This window comes from Anarrhichthys ocellatus, unplaced genomic scaffold (genome assembly GCF_004355925.1).
Source record: "Anarrhichthys ocellatus isolate YVR2014 unplaced genomic scaffold, GSC_Weel_1.0 scaffold67, whole genome shotgun sequence".
Classification (NCBI taxonomy): domain Eukaryota; kingdom Metazoa; phylum Chordata; class Actinopteri; order Perciformes; family Anarhichadidae; genus Anarrhichthys; species Anarrhichthys ocellatus.
Window position 1 is genome coordinate 1,054,939 of NW_022280097.1, and position 18,041 is coordinate 1,072,979.

General features: G+C 41.1%; 1 protein-coding gene and 1 long non-coding RNA gene across 3 annotated transcripts; both read right to left on the bottom strand.

The window, feature by feature from the left end:
• Positions 1–76: 76 nt before the first annotated feature.
• Positions 77–12,200, bottom strand: lrrc8c (leucine rich repeat containing 8 VRAC subunit C). Of its 2 annotated transcripts, none has more exons than XM_031873015.1 (3): positions 12,001–12,200; positions 5,487–5,629; positions 77–4,047 (listed from the first exon to the last, which is right to left on the bottom strand). In XM_031873015.1, the coding sequence occupies exons 2-3, from the start codon at positions 5,622–5,624 to the stop codon at positions 1,816–1,818; spliced, it is 2,370 nt and encodes a 789-aa protein (XP_031728875.1). In that variant the 5' UTR covers positions 5,625–5,629; positions 12,001–12,200; the 3' UTR covers positions 77–1,815. The 2 variants fall into 2 exon arrangements, with proteins under 2 accessions (XP_031728875.1, XP_031728876.1); XM_031873016.1 differs by having other exon boundaries at positions 10,520–12,200.
• A 3,534-nt stretch (positions 12,201–15,734) lies between these two features.
• Positions 15,735–17,737, bottom strand: LOC116397536 (uncharacterized). The gene is made up of 4 exons (XR_004213684.1): positions 17,038–17,737; positions 16,701–16,757; positions 16,479–16,617; positions 15,735–15,967 (listed from the first exon to the last, which is right to left on the bottom strand). It is a non-coding gene; the product is annotated as an uncharacterized LOC116397536 (long non-coding RNA).
• Positions 17,738–18,041: the final 304 nt, after the last annotated feature.

Consider the following 18,041-nt stretch of genomic DNA (forward strand, 5'->3'; position numbering starts at 1 on the left):
GTTTTGTTCTAGACACTTCTAGACATCATTTGCGCATGATATTAGACTAATCTTCTTTGCCTTATTAATCCTCACCAGCAAGTAGCATCTAATCCCACAACACAATTGGGGGCAAGCAATGTGCAGTGACCCCGTTCCGATATCAAGTAATTAAATAGATGTTATTAGGAGTTTTGTGCTGTTAAATCTTTAAATTGTTAACCTAAGCTGTGACACTTACAAATATATACATTTTGAATGGTTAACAACATAAGAATACAGTTTATAATAAAACGTTTTTGTAATGGTGCACTTCTTGTGCACATTTCAAGAGCTGAAGAAAAACACCAGTGTGACAAGTCCTTTAAGTTTAATGCACTTTAAATTAGCATCTTTCAGATACAGAATTGTTCAGCCAATATTTTACATGAAGGCCTACTTATGTGAAATATACCCTTTTTTTGTGCATCTCCCCTGCTGCGGTCCATGAGAACTAACAGTGTCCTGAAGAAAATAAAAGACTTTATAAGGGCAACAGTAGATATATACAATACAGCATACTTAAGGCTACTGGCCTTAAACACACCCTCAGTGAGGTCTTGGATAATATTTACATTCAGTAATCAAACTATTTATTGTAGCAGTGACAGGAAATGTGCTTTTAAACATAATTTGGGGGAAAAGCCTTATTCGCTTTCTTGCCGAGAGTAAGATGAGAAGATCAATATCACTCGTGTCTGCAGGCTATATGTGAAGCTACAGCCAGGGGACAGCTAGCTAAGCAGAAATATTTAAAACAGAGGGAAGTAGCTAGCCTGGTTCTGTCTAATGATTCAAAAATATCTTCCTACCAGCACCTCAAAAATCTCACTACTTAGGAGTGGGAATCTGCGGCTTGATACTGTGATATTACTACTTTGATACTTACAAGCTACTCATTTAGTGTCGATTCCTTCAAAAAAATGTTGATGTATAGATATATAAATAAATATAAACGTGGATGGCTACATCACTTCCAAATGTCTTCATCACTTGTGGATAATATTTTTGCATTATTTTTCAGAAAGGAAACGTAGTGTGATGCGGTGCTGCTTTTCGCCTGCAGATAAAAATACAGCAAGATACACTATTTGTGCAATAATAGTGCACATTTAAAGACAATATAACCTGAAAGTTATTATTATTTAATCATAGTATTTATGTAAAATACTGGTCTATATTTTTTGCACTTAGAGCAACATTTTTCGTTGTAGTCTTCCTATTTGTTTTTGTAATACATTTTTCCATTATTTTGAAAAAATCACATTCCCATCTAAGAAATGATTAGTTTAAGGTATAAGGTAATTGGTATTGGCATCGTTACAATTGTAACAAAAAGTATCGTATCTAATTAAAGGTATTTTGTATCACCCATCCCTAATTAAGTGACTCCACGAACTGCATCAAGCCAAAGCATAGTCCAGCATGTTACTCCCCATAAAACCACATCTTGTCCTTTTTACATTTACTTTTTTGTGCAGATAAAACAAACAAGCTATGACGTGTTAATTAGTTGACTTCAGAAGTGCTGGTGGGTCTTTGTGCTAAGCTAGCAGCTAACTCTCAGCAAGAACTATTCCTTTAAGAAGAATTTTTGGTTGGATAATATGTCAAAAAACAAAACAAGCACCCCCGTTGCAGCCACAATCTATGTGACAATATATAAATTAGTCATTTTCCCTCCGTCAAGGAAACAAGAAAAATAACTTAACAGTAGTGTAAAGATGGTAATGACTTCATACAAAATGAATGCTTTGAATTGGTAGACAGCAGGCACTGTGGCGACAATAAGGCATCTTACTCAGCCTTCATTTGGTCCCTGACATCAGAAGGCAGTGTTTCGAATAGTGTCTCTTCCACTATAAGGCCACTGCGCTTCAAAGCACGACAGCAGCCAAGCTCTTGTGGCAGAATCTCAAAGTGGTTGCATTTGAGGTCCAAGTATGTCAGTTGAGCTAAGTAGGAAATCTTTGGCGAGAGTATGGACAGCGAGTTCTTGCCAAGCTTTAGCGTTTTGAGCTTTTTGCAAAAGAACAGCTCATCTGGTAGACTTTCGATTTTGTTACAGGTGACAGAGAAATACTGTAGACTCTGAAGGACTCCAATCTCTGGAGGGATGAACCGGATGTCATTGTTGGACAGGTCCAGGTAGCGCAGCTTGTTGCACAAGAACAGGTGCGAAGGCAATATCTCAATCTTGTTGTGGCTGAAGTAGAGGCGCTCTAGGTAGCCAAGCTTCTTGATGTGCTCTGGGATATACATGATGCCATTGTACCAAAGTTTGAGGCAAATGAGTTTTCGAAGATGTTGGAAGCTGATGATCTCCTCTATTGAGCGAAGGTTATTCTCTTTCAGGTCAAGCTCTTGCAGATTTGTTAGGCTGAAGATCGCGTGTGGGATGCGTTCCAGATCACAACGTACCAGCTCCAGCTCGATCAGGTTGGTCATCTTTTTCAGGTTGTTGAGCATTACTAGTTTAGAGCCATCGTTGTGGAAGTACAGCCGCTGCAGATGGCTGGAGACATCCACTATGGACTGGGGTATCTTTGTCAAATTACTCTTGAGGGAGAGAGTTTTCAGACACTTCATCTCCCGCAGCGACTCAAGAACTATATTTTTGGAGACATCAGGGCATAGAGACCCGGTGAGATAGAGCTCCTCTAGGTTGCGCAGGCCATACATCCAGTGTGGAAGTTCCCTGTTATCATCGAATTTCACACGAAGCACTTTCAGGTTCTCTTTGAGGAAGGAGGTAGCTGTTGTGTGCAACTTTAAAGAGCTTTGGTAAAGAGACAGCTCCTGCAGGTCTTCCAGCTGCGCGATGGAGGCAGGGATGGTGACATTGTTGATGATCTCCAGCTTGAGCGACTGCAGCTCCGTCAACTCGAAGACAGGGTCGGGTAACCCAGGGAGCATGAAGAGCTGAAGTTCAAGTCTGTTGTTGCTGTTAGTCTGCAGTCTCAGACGCAATTTCTCCGTGGTCCACTCGTGGTTGAGGTTGAGCTGCTTCAGTTTGTTCTCACTGACCTCGGATAGAAAAACGGCAAACCGCTTTGAATACAGCGGGTCATACTGATCGATCATGTGCAGCATGAAAGCAAAGTCGTTCTTGACGTCTGGGATGTCGTTGATGCCTGTTTCCTGTCGCACATACTCAAAGGAGTACTCTTTCAGTGAGCGGTAAAACAGCCAGTAAGAGGTGTAAAGGCTTGTCAAGCCATAGACGGCCACCAAACACAGGTAACAGTAGGACAACTTAGAAAACAGATGAGCCATTGTGTGGTTACAATCAAACTCTTTGTAGCCCGTCATGTCCTGGATCTCAACTTTGCAATGCACTCTATTCTGCACTTTATTCACTAGGGAACTATTATAAGCAATGATCAGTAGGAATTTGAACACCTTGAACACTGTCTGCCGAACGTACATAAGATAGAGGATGTCCCCTTCCTCAACGTGCAAACGGAACTTCTTCACCTTTTCAAAAAGGGCTTTGGCTTGTTCACCCTCTTTTTTGTCAAGAGCACTTGCTGATGGCTTGTCCACTACGATCTTCTCCGGGATCGACTGTGTCTTCTCCAGACTTCCTTCTCCAGGAGACAAAGCGATGTTAGACCTAGAAGTGGCACTCTTTTTATCTTCCTTTTCCTCTGGATTTTCTCCGGACACCTCCGACAAAGCTCGTGTGGTCCAGGGAGAGTCGAAGCACTTGCCAAGCATGGAGATGAAATGCTCTATTTTAGAGCTCGAGCCAGGGAATTTGAACCAAAAGTTGCTACACACCATGAAAATGAGTGTGTGTATAAGAACCAAATAGGGGAAGTACTTGGCATACCAGTGCAGAGCCTTCTCATAACACATCTGATTGATGAAACTGTACTGTTGAAGATCCAGATCGGTTTTTAGACCTGTCATTTCTCTTGGTACGGTTGAAATATTGGATTGCAGGTGTAACAGTGACTTCGATTCCACTTCACTTCTGTTCACCGAGACTCTCAGAGGAAGGCATATGATTTTATCTTGCATTACCTGAAACAAAATGAGTGAGAAAAAAAAGACAGATTAGTTTGCTCTGGGGCCGGTACATGGTTAGAAACCCCCTGAACACACCTGTGTACCTGGTGGAAAACTAAATACAACCCAAGGCATCAGTCAAGAAAGTCTCACAACACACCACAGCAGCTTCAGCAAAAGCTTCTTCCCATCCGCAATAACGCATTGACTCACTGCCAACGAACGGCTCTGAAAGGTAAATAAAGTAACCTCAACGTCCTGCATTGACCAGGTGTTTTCTGATTACTTGAGTAACCTGATTTCTCGGAGAAACCCGGTGTACTGAGTGAGAGAAAACATACTGAATATTTGCCAGAAGTTGGTATCAGTAAACAAGAACTGGCTTTAGTGTTTACCGTACAGTGCATGTTGAAAAACAGCTGCTTCACTCTGCAATAACAGGAAATGGATGCTTTAATTCAATGGTCACATAACTGAAGGAGAGAGATTTTGTGCACTCTGTCAAGCTGTCTGATTCAGATGATCTGCAATATTACAGTATGTTAAGTGCAAACAAACTTCATTTGTGAAGAGTGAATGCAAAAGGACATTATTACTAAATGAAGGGCAATCCAGCTGTGCTGCAGCACACCACAGACTGAAATGCAAAGTCAGGTCTGCTGGGGTCTCCGAAGAGCTGATCTGCAGAATTTTACAAACTCAGTCTCTCTCTGTATTTCTCCCTTTAACTCTAATGTTGTGTGCGACTATGAAGTAATTACACAAAATGGCATGTTGATAATGGTCTGAGTTATAATGTAAACTTGGCCACATAAATAATTGAATAAATTATTATAAACTATTTGATCATGTCTAAACATTGTTATAGTGAGAGTGGGAAACAATAGCTGCTCCCACACTGATAAATATCCTGTTAACAGTTTTTCTAAAAAATGTTTTGGTATCATTTCCAGGATTTACACTATAGAGGAGCCAAAAAATGGTCCTATTCCTCACAGAGAGAAAAGTTAAGCGCCAGGCCACAGGAGTTTGGAATCTTATGTTTACTAAAAGGGGCTGGGTGGGTAAATGTTTCCACTGGTGAACTCCTGTTGGGCTGAATGCCGTACACAGTCCCGGTTGTAAAAGCAGGGAATTAGTGCTTTTGAGCTGCTGCCAATGCACGAGGCAGGGCAGTAATGTTCTATCGGAGAGAGCTCGAGTGAATTAAATCACTCTAGATGTTCTGAAAAAAATAGCAGGACAACTCCTTTTATCTTATAAACATGATGCAGTTTAGACTGAAGTTACATTAGTGTCCATTATCTACATTTTCCCCTTCACTTTCAAACAAATGGTTACAGTCAAAAAGTGGAAACACAAGTGGCACAAGCCATCACATAACCTTATGTAACTCACGAAGGAGAAGCCTGTTCACCAAAGTAGAGACATCATGGTGAGGCTTTGTCACTGACCTGAAGAGTGCATCCGAAGACACCAATCATGAGCATGACTACAGACAGGTAGTCGGTGAACACATCCCACCACGGTTTCAGGACTCTGAACGCTGGCTGCTGTTCAGAGAATTGCCGGAATTCCATCACAGGAATCATGATGGCTGTTAACAAAAAAAGTGGAAAATTATATATAACATACACTTATCATTTTCAGTCTACGCAAAGGAAAAAAGAACAATGCCATTATTGCAATCACAGTGTAAATAAAGGAGATTCCGGTTTGTAACAACTCACAAAAATAAGTTGAGAGCCTTCATTCAAATACCCCTCAAGATGAATTGTAATTGCTTCAATCCTCAATTTTTCATCTGGCGCTGCCATCAGGTCAAAATATCAATATATATTTGCCCAAATTAACCACATTCCAATCCACCTCAGCTGTACTTGCTCATTTGCAAATGTTAGCATGCTCACAACCAGTGGTGTATAGTAACGAAGTAGAAATACTTTGTTACTGTACTTAAGTCGTTTTTTTGGATATCTGTACTTTACTTTACTATTTATATTTCTGTTGACTTTTACTTCACTACATTTTGCAAAGAAAACTGATACTTTTACTCCGATACATTTCCCCTGAAACCTTCGTTACTCGCTACAAAATCAAATCTATCTTTAGAAAAAAAATGAATCATGAGACCAACGTCGGGGACTGTGGTGGAACAGAGACTGCAAGCAAGCAGGTTTGGTGAATCAGTGGTCCTAGCTTGCAAGTTAAATCATTGGTTAATCACGTTAATGCGCAATTGCAAACAAGTGCTCTCAAAGATGCCCAGGATGCTAGCTAGCGCGACTACATTAGTATAATTCCACTGTACGATGACTGATTTCATGATGGAAGCAGAAATGGAAGCACCTGCTACTCCCGCAACAAACTACGGTGGTGACGAAGACCAACACCCGTGGATCGCTAGCGAGTTAGTGAGCTGAGGAAGTGTTGACAGTTGTGAGATTTTGTTGATTTGAGTCATCTTAGCTATAATCATTGCAGCACTAGTTGGCTAACGTTAGCTAACTTAACGTTAGCTAGCCACCACACCATAGGATTGTCAGGAAGCATTAGGGAAATCCTTCCCAGCTGTGCGCAAGCTGTGTGTGAAGCTGAACACACCTCTACCTGCCTCAGCGGCCTGTGAAAGGCTATTTAGCATCGCAGGACTAGTCTTCAGCCCAAGAAGAGCGAGACTGAATTCTCGCAATTTTGAAAACCAACTTCTTTTGAAGATGAACAGGACATTTTTCAGTTTCAAGTAATGACTGGGTTGCTGCTTTAGTATTGATCATGTTTTGATATTTGAGTCATTTTGTGGATGATCAGATGGAGTTATGATGGTAGCAGTCGCCCAATTGCAGATTCAGCTTGAGCAAAACCTTTGCCTATTGTGCTCAGATCAGGCCCATAGGAGTTTACAAGGCAGGTGTCCTTTCTCAAAACACTGACCTGATGCATCAAGCGGATATTTTTTGCTGAACACAATATTATGCATTTGCCCTCTACATCCTCTAGTCGGAATGAGCATACTTATAAACGCACTGTTACAACTCCTTCATAGTGTCATATTGCTTTTCGGAGAATTATGACGATAAGTTCATAGTAGATGCAAAAGTATACTTATGTACAATATAGTATGTTGAACATTGTTGCTCCTGGATGGATCACAGCCAACCCAATTATTTTCAACACAGCTCCATGTCCTTGGTCATGGTGCCACAGCACTTAAAAGAATAAACTTCATAATTCTCAAAATTCTGACCCTTTGCTTTTTTATTAACAGCATTTACTTGTACTTTTACTTTCAATACTTAAGTACATTTAATATCAGAAAATTACTTTTGATACTTAAGTACAATAAATATCAGATACTTTAAGACTTTTACTCAAGTAGTATTCTAATAGGTGACTTTTACTTTTACTGGAGTCATTTTCCAGTAAGGTATCTTTACTTTTACTCAAGTATGGCTTTTGGGTACTTTATACACCACTGCTCACAAGCTGTACTAAGAGAGTGAACACGGCAAAACATACCTTCTTCATCATCATTTTAGCACTGTCATTGTGAGCATGTTAGCATGCTGTTAGCATTCAGCTCAAAGTACAGCTGTGCCTCACAGGGCCACTAGCATGCCTTCATGCCAGGGGTAGGCAGGGGTTTGTGATGTGAACGCCGTATTTGTAGCCTAGTGTTTACCTTGTGATTGTTGCAACAAAAGATGACCAAATACAAAAACTAATGTCATTCCCATTACCCTCTCCTGTGTTTAGTGCTACCTAGCAAATGTTAGATTGAGAACATGCCAAACAATAAGAAGGTGAACATTGTGAACATACCTGCTAAACATCAGCATGTTAGCATTGTCAAGGTGAGCATGTTAGCATGTTGATCTTGGCAATTAGCTCAAAGCCCCGTTGTGCCTGACTTTGAGCCTCTTAGAGCAGAACGCTCTTATACCTAATTTAAACTTCTGGGAAAAAGCTTGCGCGAAGCTTCCACAGAGTCACAGAGAAGGTTTGCAGTGCTCGCAGAGAGCTGCAGAGTATAAATCAGACATTAGGCTGCATTCACACCTAATCAGTCATTGCAGCGAAGCAGTGGGGCACCACAGGGGATGCCGGGAAAGATTCAGCGGCCTGCGTTGAAACAGAGTCAACTTTTGGACAAACGCAACCTGATTTCACCTCTGCTGTGGCCAATCGCACAACCGGCCATTGAAATCAAATGGCTCAATCAAAGGAGTGTCACTCAATGGCCCATCCGACATTGTCGCACAATCCTGCGCTAAACGGCGCAACACCTGAGTTGCTATGAATGCAGCTTTAGTCTTGTATAATATGGACTCAAAAACACAAATAGTCCTTGCACCTTGAATTTTCACACCATGTCCTCTCTGGTGATAGCTCAGTGATAAACAGAGACCAGTGAATACAGAATGTTTCCTCAGACTGATGACTCCCTCTCTAGTGGAGCGCCAACATTATACAAATGCACATTACAAATGTAACTATTTAAAAGTCAGTGCCCATAAACAACTAAATGACTCATGTTGTAGAGCTTTCGTTAGGACATTAACTTCAAAGTCCAAGGAGCACATTGAAAAATGGCTTTACAATGTACCCGATGATGGACAAAATTGACTATTATGCTATTACTTAGCTATTACTGTCTTAGAAGACTGTTACAAATCTGTCTTTGTTAACAAATGTAGCATGAAAAAGAGTGGTGTGTCCCCGATACAGCTTTCTGCTCACACTGTGCTCACCTTCTGTAAAGTGCTTACTACAGCTGCAAGTGTTCTATTTCTTTTGTCTGTCTGGCAGTAGGTTGGCTGCAGTGTCATTCAAACTTAACCCAGTCGATGAAAATTCTCTATCAGCACCAGTGATCTTTGTTGTAAAACATGTCAGTGTGAAATATATTTAACATGATTATAGTATGATGCATTCAATGCTGGAAACAATAAAAATGTCTAAATACAAATATCTCCCATATGTCTCAAAAGTTTATGCTGGTATAATGAAAAATCTACAAGGTGCCAGACCATAATGTATTTTTATCATCTGCAGCTCCACAGGCCCACATTGTCAAGTGCTGTCAATAGCTGAATACATCTACACTCAAACCTCCATTCATTATTAATGAGTTTAGCTGCAAGGTAACGCTGAATAGGTAGCTGAAAGCCTGGGGGTTTTAGAGACATCACAGTTTTGATAGTTCAATTAAACATTTTTATTGATTCTTCCGTCTCAGTGTCATGACAACAGGCAGGATGTATTTAGAGGATGTTTACACTGAACTGTCTACAGACGGTTGAAAGGCCAAGAAACATTTTCCTCACTCAGCTCTAGTTGTATCTATCCGAGCAGTTTTTGTGTTAGGTTTCACATATCCATCTCAATGGAATTTTGTTTCTAGTATTGAAAAAATGTTTTCATTAAATAAATAAAAAATCCAACAGCAACATCTGTTTCCAGAAACAATGATCTTGTTACTCTTATACGCAGACCTTGCTGAGAACAGGTTTCGTTGGAACTACTTTTTAAAGAAATAGTCCCCATGAAAAATGTTAATAGTGTGTTTTACACTGATGTAAGATAAGTAGGCTACATGCACTGTACTTAAGTACAATTTGAGGCACTTGAACTTTACTTGAGATGGCCTTTTTCTATTTTTGTATAAGCTTTATGGTCACTTATACTTGTACTCCACAACATTGTAAAATTGGACTTTTTAGTCCATTAAATGTATTTGACAGCTATGGTGGTTAAGATAAGCTAACCTTCCCAACCTTTCCCCAACTGTGGACTGTTGTTCTAGCGACAATTTCGTGACCTCCCAGCCACACTCTGCTGAATGCTGAAAGGTGATGATGATAGATTGGTTATCTTGCTTACAAGTTACCAACTTCAGTTCAAAATCCCTATATTTTTGTTCGGGGAGTGACGGAGTGTTACGGATAAATTGCGGTGCGGACCACAAGGTAATTACTGCAAAAACAGTCTGTAATAGCCTACAATGTTAAATAATAGTACTGAGCTATTTTTTCAGGATCGTATATTTCCTTGTGGCCCTTGGGGTTGCGAAAATGGTTTATGAGACAACCCAACATGATATCAAGTAGTTCATAAGAGCTCCACCTGAACAATCTAACAACATAATATACGGGCACTCCGAATCGAGCTTTTCAGCATAATGCATACTTTTACTTTTGATACTTTAAGTACATTTTAATGCAGGATCTGAATACTTCTACTACTGGTGTTTTGCGGTATTATCCAGAGTTGTAGGACTGTATATAAGAAGTGGCCTATCAATATGACATCATCCATTGGTTTGTGTACTGCCAGTGTAAAGCCTGTAGTCTGGTATTTTGTCCATCGCCATCTTGGTTTTTGGCTGTCGCAATCAGAAGTGACACGGGAGGGTACAGCTCAGTATGTCGAAACATTGAATAACAATTTGTAGGTGACCAAAAAGGTTACAGTCAACTTTCATCACCTGAAAACACTTTGTAAGTCGAAAACACGGACAGCCCCCAGACTGGACCATGCTGTGGTAGCAACCTGTCAATTACAAGGCAGCCACGACCTTAATGATAGCCTGCTTCATGGTTTTACTCTAAGTTGGACCATAATTTACAAAATGAACATCATGCTGTATTAAAGAAGACTTAAAACTGGCGATTGAGACCGTAAACTCATGTTTATGATGTTTACTGAGGTAATAAATCAAGTGAGAAGTAGGGTCATTTTCTCATAGACTTCTATACAATCAGACTTCTTTGCACCGCCGGAAGACTCCCCCTGATGGCCATTAGAGAGAATGCAGGTTTAAGGCTTTTTCACATTTGGCTTTACTTTCAGACCTGGAGGTTGCAGCCTGTTTGCAAGGGAGTGATACTAATAATGAAAAGAGTTTATAAAAGGTTGTGGGCAGTCAGAGGAGGTCAATGTATTCTCAATAGTAAAGACCCCCCGCCCCCCAACCCAAAAAAACGATGTTTACCACAATGCAACACAAAAGTGTCTTTGTTCAGATCCTCAATGCCTCCAAATTGCCCAGATCTTACAAACCCCACTTCTCCAGCTTGTAATGCAGGCTTTCTATTAAAAAGTATCAAGACCACACAGATACAAGTAAACTGAATCACCATATGTGAAATTGGTGATGTACCCCTTTAAGGGTAAAAGACTGAGTCCTTAAACTAATAGCTAATAAATTATAATCTGGCTGCATGGCAAAAGTTAAAAATAGTTACTTAAATGTCATCTGTATGGCCATTTTATACTGTTTTAATAACAGGGTGGAGTCATGGAAAAAAATAAAAGAGATGACACAGAGAAAGGAGGCTTTGGGGTCAGGGTGTGAAGCCTGCAGTTTGTATTGGGTCCTTAGGAAAAACCCTGTCTGTGCACTGGATGAGTCAGCCATTGAGTTGAGCTGACCGGGCCATATCCTTGTCCCTTCCTGACAGGAAATTTGTCTGAATCCCAGATATCCAAAAACAGACTTGTTTGGAACACACCCAGCCCCTGGCGTACAAAAAGTCTTGTCTCGTTAAGGATATGGTGAAGAAGAAAAAAACTACCCGCATTGCAGAAAAAAACCCCACCTATTAATGAGGCGCACTTTTATAGAATTTAGTTACTAGCTCCTAAAAAAAAGTGTTAATCCAGTCAGAAGAGCTGCGATTCATCCTGAGATCAGCACGAACCATCAAGAAGTCATCCGGTTAAGGCGCTTGAGTTCCCTGTTTTAGGATTCTGAGGACACGTAGGGTGAACGCGCGGCTCTGAGGCGCGGGCACGCAAACGAATGCGTAACCTATATGCACGACGACCGTCTGTTTGAATATACCAGGTAAACTAACGGTGATCGCGGTGTAAACCGGTTGGTGAGACGCTCACGCTATATTTATACACGTCGGACCAACACGCTCTCTTATTATTCCTCCATCGCAGCGGTGCTTAGTGACCTACCTTGCGGTTAGATGAGAGCTGGAGTTGAGGATGTGACGGCTCGGCTTTTCATGCGAAGAGGTTTCGGATCATTGATGTGCGCGGTGCCCCCCTTCTCCTTCTCTGTCCGCTAACCTTCCTGAATCCTCGCCCGGGACCATGCAGGCATGTAGCCCTCTGTCAGCCACAGGGGCGTGGACTTGTGGAGAAACCCAAGCAGAGACTTCCCTGCGTGTGGTGAATGTTGTTTATGAGACTGCTGAGGGGAGGAAAGGCCAAAACAGGAGCAGTCTTTCTGCTAATAATACTCGCAGGAACAAAACAACAACAACTACAGCTTCAGCACCATTATCCTTTGTGTCCTCTGAATATCTATCGGCTTCACATTTTGCCTTTCAGTCTAATGATCAAAAGTATCTTTGAGTTCAAGTCAATACAAGTTTATTTTTCATAATTATACACCATACAGTACCTAAATACACATCCTGTACTTTGGTAAAAGTAGCCTACACCAAACAAGTAAAAGTATCCTTTATTGTAAATCCTACCCAAGTAAAAGTACAACAGAACTAGCCTATTTATACATGATATATATATTTTTCAGCCATAGACGTGATAGAGTCCGTCCAAAGAGGTGGTAATGCCCCGGCCGACATGCTGGTGGTCGGAGGCTGCAGCTGCCTCAGTTGTGGAGAAATCATATGAAGGTATCATATAAAACCAGACGACCCGATGAATCCATTGGTACCAACCACATCATGCTAGCTTGTCAGGACGAGGCTGGAAAACGCTTCAAAGTGTGAAAACGGGAATGGAGATTTTTCAGAGGGATCCCCTAAACTCTCACCTCAAGATAGGTGAATAAAAATGGGTTCTATGTGTACACACAAGTCTCCCCGTCACACACATGTTCACTTTTTGATAATCCTTTTCCATAATCCAAAAACTAAGCAGTTTGCATGTATGAATGTGTTAGTTCCCCCTATTCTAAAAATGGTGTATTTGAATATTTCTGCGCCCTAAATAGTCTTAGAATTGCATTGCATTACAACTGGGGTAAGGCTGCGACTCTTGTGGATCAATTGTCTTCATGTGTGATGATGCTAGTCCCCATAGTAGTAGCCATTTCACATAGCGAGACCATTTTTTGAAACTTGACCTCACTGTATAAAATGACCTGTTGTGACCTCTAGGATGACCACAGCTAAACTAGAGACCTATGGCATTCAGAGGAAGCATGGCTTATAGGTATATTGACAATAAGGGGGCTCCTGAGCCGTTTCCAGAACAGAAGTGCTTGCCATCTAATCACCAAATGTCAAAAATTGTAGATACTAAAACACAGCATGACCTTTCTATGATGTTCTATGAGACCGGCGGCGCAATGAATTCGTGCCGCGTTTGGTGTGAACACGGAATTAGAGATCCCTTGTCCCCATATAAAAGGACAAACATGGGTCCATGTCAGTCTCTTAGGGTTCTCTTATAATGATCTTTTATGATATAGTTCTTATGATGTATATGTATTTATGATGTACCTTGTTCCTTTTACTCTTTCTTTATAGAGCGTTTTATTAAAAGGTTTGTAAATAAGAAGTGGACTTAGGGTACTTCTCAAGTCTCTTAATTGTCGTTTCCTCGCCCTCGATCCTCGCTTGAACCGGAAGTTGTTTCTGCGCCGCCATATTGACGGGCGTCCCAAAGCTCTAATGTAGCTCGGAGGAGCAAGGCTCGAGGATGGAGGAGGGACCTCGGAGGAGCCATGAGCGAGGAACCACGGGAACAGACTTCCAGGAAGTGTTTTAACGGCCGACACGCCCCCTCATTGTTCATCAGTTATGTGATTGGACGCTGCAGCCGATCGGACTGACTGACTGGAGTTTCATACCAGAGTGAAGACAGATCACAGAATAAACTCTAGTTTATATTTGATTAGGTTTCTGATTTGCCGTCTGGTTTAAATAAATGTTCATTGTAGACTGAACAACAAAACGACCACAAACAACTTTGAGAGACGAAACACTTTTTACATCATTTATCATCATTTCATTCAGTCACGTGAGGCTGTTCATTCCTGATTGTCGGGTTTGATGAGTTTTATCATTTAAGAGAAACAATATTCATATTCTGGGTTATTTAATAATGACGCCACACTCACAATTTCAAAACGTACAGACGCAAATAATTCATAAATAAGACGATCGCATTCCACCGGTAGAAATGGATCCTGTGCTTATAAACAGAACACAGGACACAGTTTGTTAACAGACTACAGAGAGAAACACCTCTACAGTGGTGATTACTGTGTGTCTTTATTAGTTATTAGTATTATTAGTTCCTATCATTAAGTACAGTGATCATGTGAACAGACACAAACTTCTCAAAAGTCTCTCCAACTGTTAAAGCCGAATGACAGCTGATCCAGCTGTGATCAGCTGATCCTCCGTCATCAGAAACAGACGTCGCTTCACGTGAGCAACTGAGGAAAGGACGTCTCATGTCTCTAAAAACATATTTCCTCGTTCCTCTCTCCTCGAATGGTTTCCTCCATGCATCACTGGTGGGAGGGACTAAGACGCAAGGAAAGGACCCAAGTGAGGGAAACGGGGATGCAATTAAGAGACTTGGAATGTACCCTGTGTCACCGTGACGTCACCCATTGGTCTGCTGTTTTAAAGCCTTGAGTTCAGTATTTTGACCGTCGCCATCTTGGTTTCTGACCGTTAACATCTTATTTTTTTGCAATCCAAAGTGACAGAAAAGGGTGGAGCTAGTAACATCCATTAATTGCACTGTAGAGATGTTTATGGACCAATATAGTGTCATTCATGTCCCTCATTGGACACTCGAACTAGCCTTTCTGCGGCAACAATTGGCCTTAAGCCACATGAGGAAATATAATCTTCTAAAATATTGTATTGATGGAATAGCACAACATTTGGTGCATTTATGTTTCACAGAGGATGTATTATAACTGATCCTCAGTCTTTTCCTCTAGCACCACCATGAGGCTGATATTTAAGCTCTTTATTGAAATATTTTTCTATCCATCGTCTGTGACCCCAGAGAGTGAGGATTAATAATCTTAATCCGACTTTTCATGACGTGAAACCATCGGGTTATTTCATCCAATGCTTTGGTTTTGACAAAACAACCCAGCCTCAGCTGTACTCTGTTCGGTGCTAATCAGGGAATGTTAGCATGCCAACACGCTAAACAAATCATGAACTGAAAAATTCAAGACAATATATTTTAGACTTGATTTTTTTTTTTTAAATACATAACAGCAGATTTAAATACATTTGATTAAGATTTAATAAAGTAGGCAAGGTATTGAGGAACAAAAAGTACTATAGCATTTAGTCAAGGCTCTAGATTGTCCCACAGATGCACAGCCAGGGTCTGAACATGTCCATCTTTGCTTTCATCGCACACATACTATAGTTATGACCCCGTGCAGGACAGCTGGAAAATGCACGCTGAAATGCAGGAGTTCAGAAGCAACTTCTCAGTGGTGGTACACAAAGAGTGTCTTTACGCCATTGGTGGAGATCAACACCAACCTAGGCAGCGTCGGGATGTACAACCCAATGTTCATATGTTGATCTCGGGTTTTAAAAACATCTTTAACTAGTAGTGAGGTGTTTGATGCACAGCAAGCCAAAAAGTTTTAAAACATTTGTTGCATTTCTTTTATTGACATTTCAACAATCCTCCAAAATGTTTAAACTTTACATGAGAAAAAAAAAGGAAGAAGAACAGATTGAGACGAGCATCCCTGAACAAGCCATGGCATCTCATTCTATTCTAAAATCTACAATGTTGGGAAGATGAGGAACCCACTTAAGCATTTTTCCACCCTTCCACAGGATGCCGTTGACGGTCTCTCCGACATCCAGCTCAAGGATTACCGTGTTGCCGCTGTTATCTGAGCCAGTGAATTCCCAGGTGCTCACTTGGTAATTCCTGTTCTTCACCAGGATGGCTCCTGAAGTGTGACCGTTGTAGCCGAAAGTCATGAATGAAAAGTGGTAAACGCCTTTCAGTCAAGAATGCAATGATATCAATAAGTTCTAAAAACATTTGTCCACAATACATTTTTCTACTCAACGGAAACATAAATAACCATCATCTTCTCAGTTAGATTATAAGATCGATACCACTCTTATGTCTGCATGTTAAAAAATGAAGATAAAGCCATGCAGCTGGTTAGCATAAAGATTACAAACTGGGGAAAACAATTGGCCACCTTTATTCTAAAAGTAACAAAATCACCTACGAACACATCCTAAAGCTTAATGGATTTATAGGAAGCTTGTGGAAAAGCTTCAGAGGCCCTGGTAGGAAGATTTTTCCATGTTCTGACCATATCACTAAACCAATGTTTCCCATACGATATCCAATAATATGGAGGATGCATTCCATTTTATTAAAGAGGCATACTTTCATATCTGTTAATCATTGATCAGTCTTCTGAAGGTTATGCATCTAGAACATACCTGTTTTACTGTTGTAATCGAAGCCAACATTTGTGAAGACTGTTATAGATGAGAATATTGTTGGTGCCGTTCGTGCCGGGTCCAGTGAACGCATCGTTGGATTCGATTATAGTTGCAGAAAAGGCCACCTTGGCATTGACTGACAAAAGAAATGCAAATATTGTTAAATTCAGTTGCGTGTGTTTAGCATCTTGAACTATTACTTACGATACTTTCCCTTACCTTCTGCTGTAAGGCGCATCGCCTCTAATGAGAGTTCACTTTCTTCAGTTCTGGGTTCTGCAGAAAAAAAAAAAAAAAGTGTAGTGTTACTTTTAACATAGAATTTTACATTGTTATAAAAAAGCAGCAGCTCAGTATTTATCCATTTTCGGGGGTACAAGTTGCAAAGCTTTTGTTAAGGGATTGGACCATCTCGTCGCTCTCGAGACCGTCAATGTCAGCCTTCTGCTGGGGCACTGAATTTTTCAGCTGTTCATAAACATTCCTGAATCCATCAACTTCAGCCTTTTGATCATTCAGGTTTTTTTTAAAGATAATGCAGACTTGTAGAACTTACCTCCGCTGTCATTTTGTATTTCCGTCAGGTTAGCTTCAAGTTGCGTCTCCGTGGGATTCAGTAGGGCTTCGACTTTGACTTCAAGCTCCCGGGCCGTCGAGTTAAGGTGGGAGAGTTCCTTCTTGCATAGAGTCAGCAGTTTCTGTGTGGCATTGAACGCAGCCCCAGTTTCTGACTCCAGATTTTCAAGTTTCTCTCCCTTAACTGCTCTCAGTTGTATCAAGTCTCTCCTCAATCTCACTGATGTTTCCACTGACTCTCTCCCCGTGTTTGACCAGTTCTCCAACTTCTCTCTTCAGGCTGGCAATGTCAACTTCCTGTTCCTCCAGCTTTGTCTTTGCATCTCTCAACTCCATCTCAGTTTGTGACGCCATCTCTTCTAGGTCCTTTTGTGCGTTTGAAACATTTGTCATTAACCTTTCAAGCGCACTAATGTTGCCGCTTGCAGAATCAAGCTGCAGTCCGGTCCTACCTTCCATAGCGTCAATCCTGTCTCGCAGCAGCATTTGGTTCTCTTCAAGTTTTGTCTGAACATCAGAGGTGTAAAATGTTTTTGTAATTTGAGCAAAGAGTCAGCGTTTCTTGTCCTTGCTCCGGGTCACAGCTCCGTCTGAGTTCTGAAGATGCCGCTCCAACAAAAGCCAGAAGAAAAACCACCATGGTGACCATCTTCACAGATCCGTTAAGGTTCTTCACTTGACCAGTCTGCAAAGTTAGGATTCCTGTGGTAGTCTCGTGTGGCAGCTCCCTTTTACCTTTTTTGAGGTGGGCGTGGCAAAGGGTCATCAGCAGAGTGGAAACACCTGAGCTCATCAGCAACACTGGCAACACATGGGCCCTTTGTGCCAGTGCACTCTTTTAAAAACCCTGTTTAGTCTCAGTAGGTCCCTGTCTCCTGCCTGAGACACTCATATGTTTTTTGGTTGACATCATGGTTTGTGTTGGCGTGATACAACATTACACACTTTGCACTCACCTGCACTGCTGAAATTACTGATTTCACA

Bases quoted from the DNA above. Each gene is read 5' to 3' on its own strand.
- lrrc8c (XM_031873015.1), bottom strand. From the start codon at position 5,624: ATGATTCCTGTGATGGAATTCCGGCAATTCTCTGAACAGCAGCCAGCG. The intron at 4,048-5,486 runs GTCAGTGACAAA...ATTTTGTTTCAG, and splicing joins TCTTCGGATGCACTCTTCAG to GTAATGCAAGATAAAATCAT.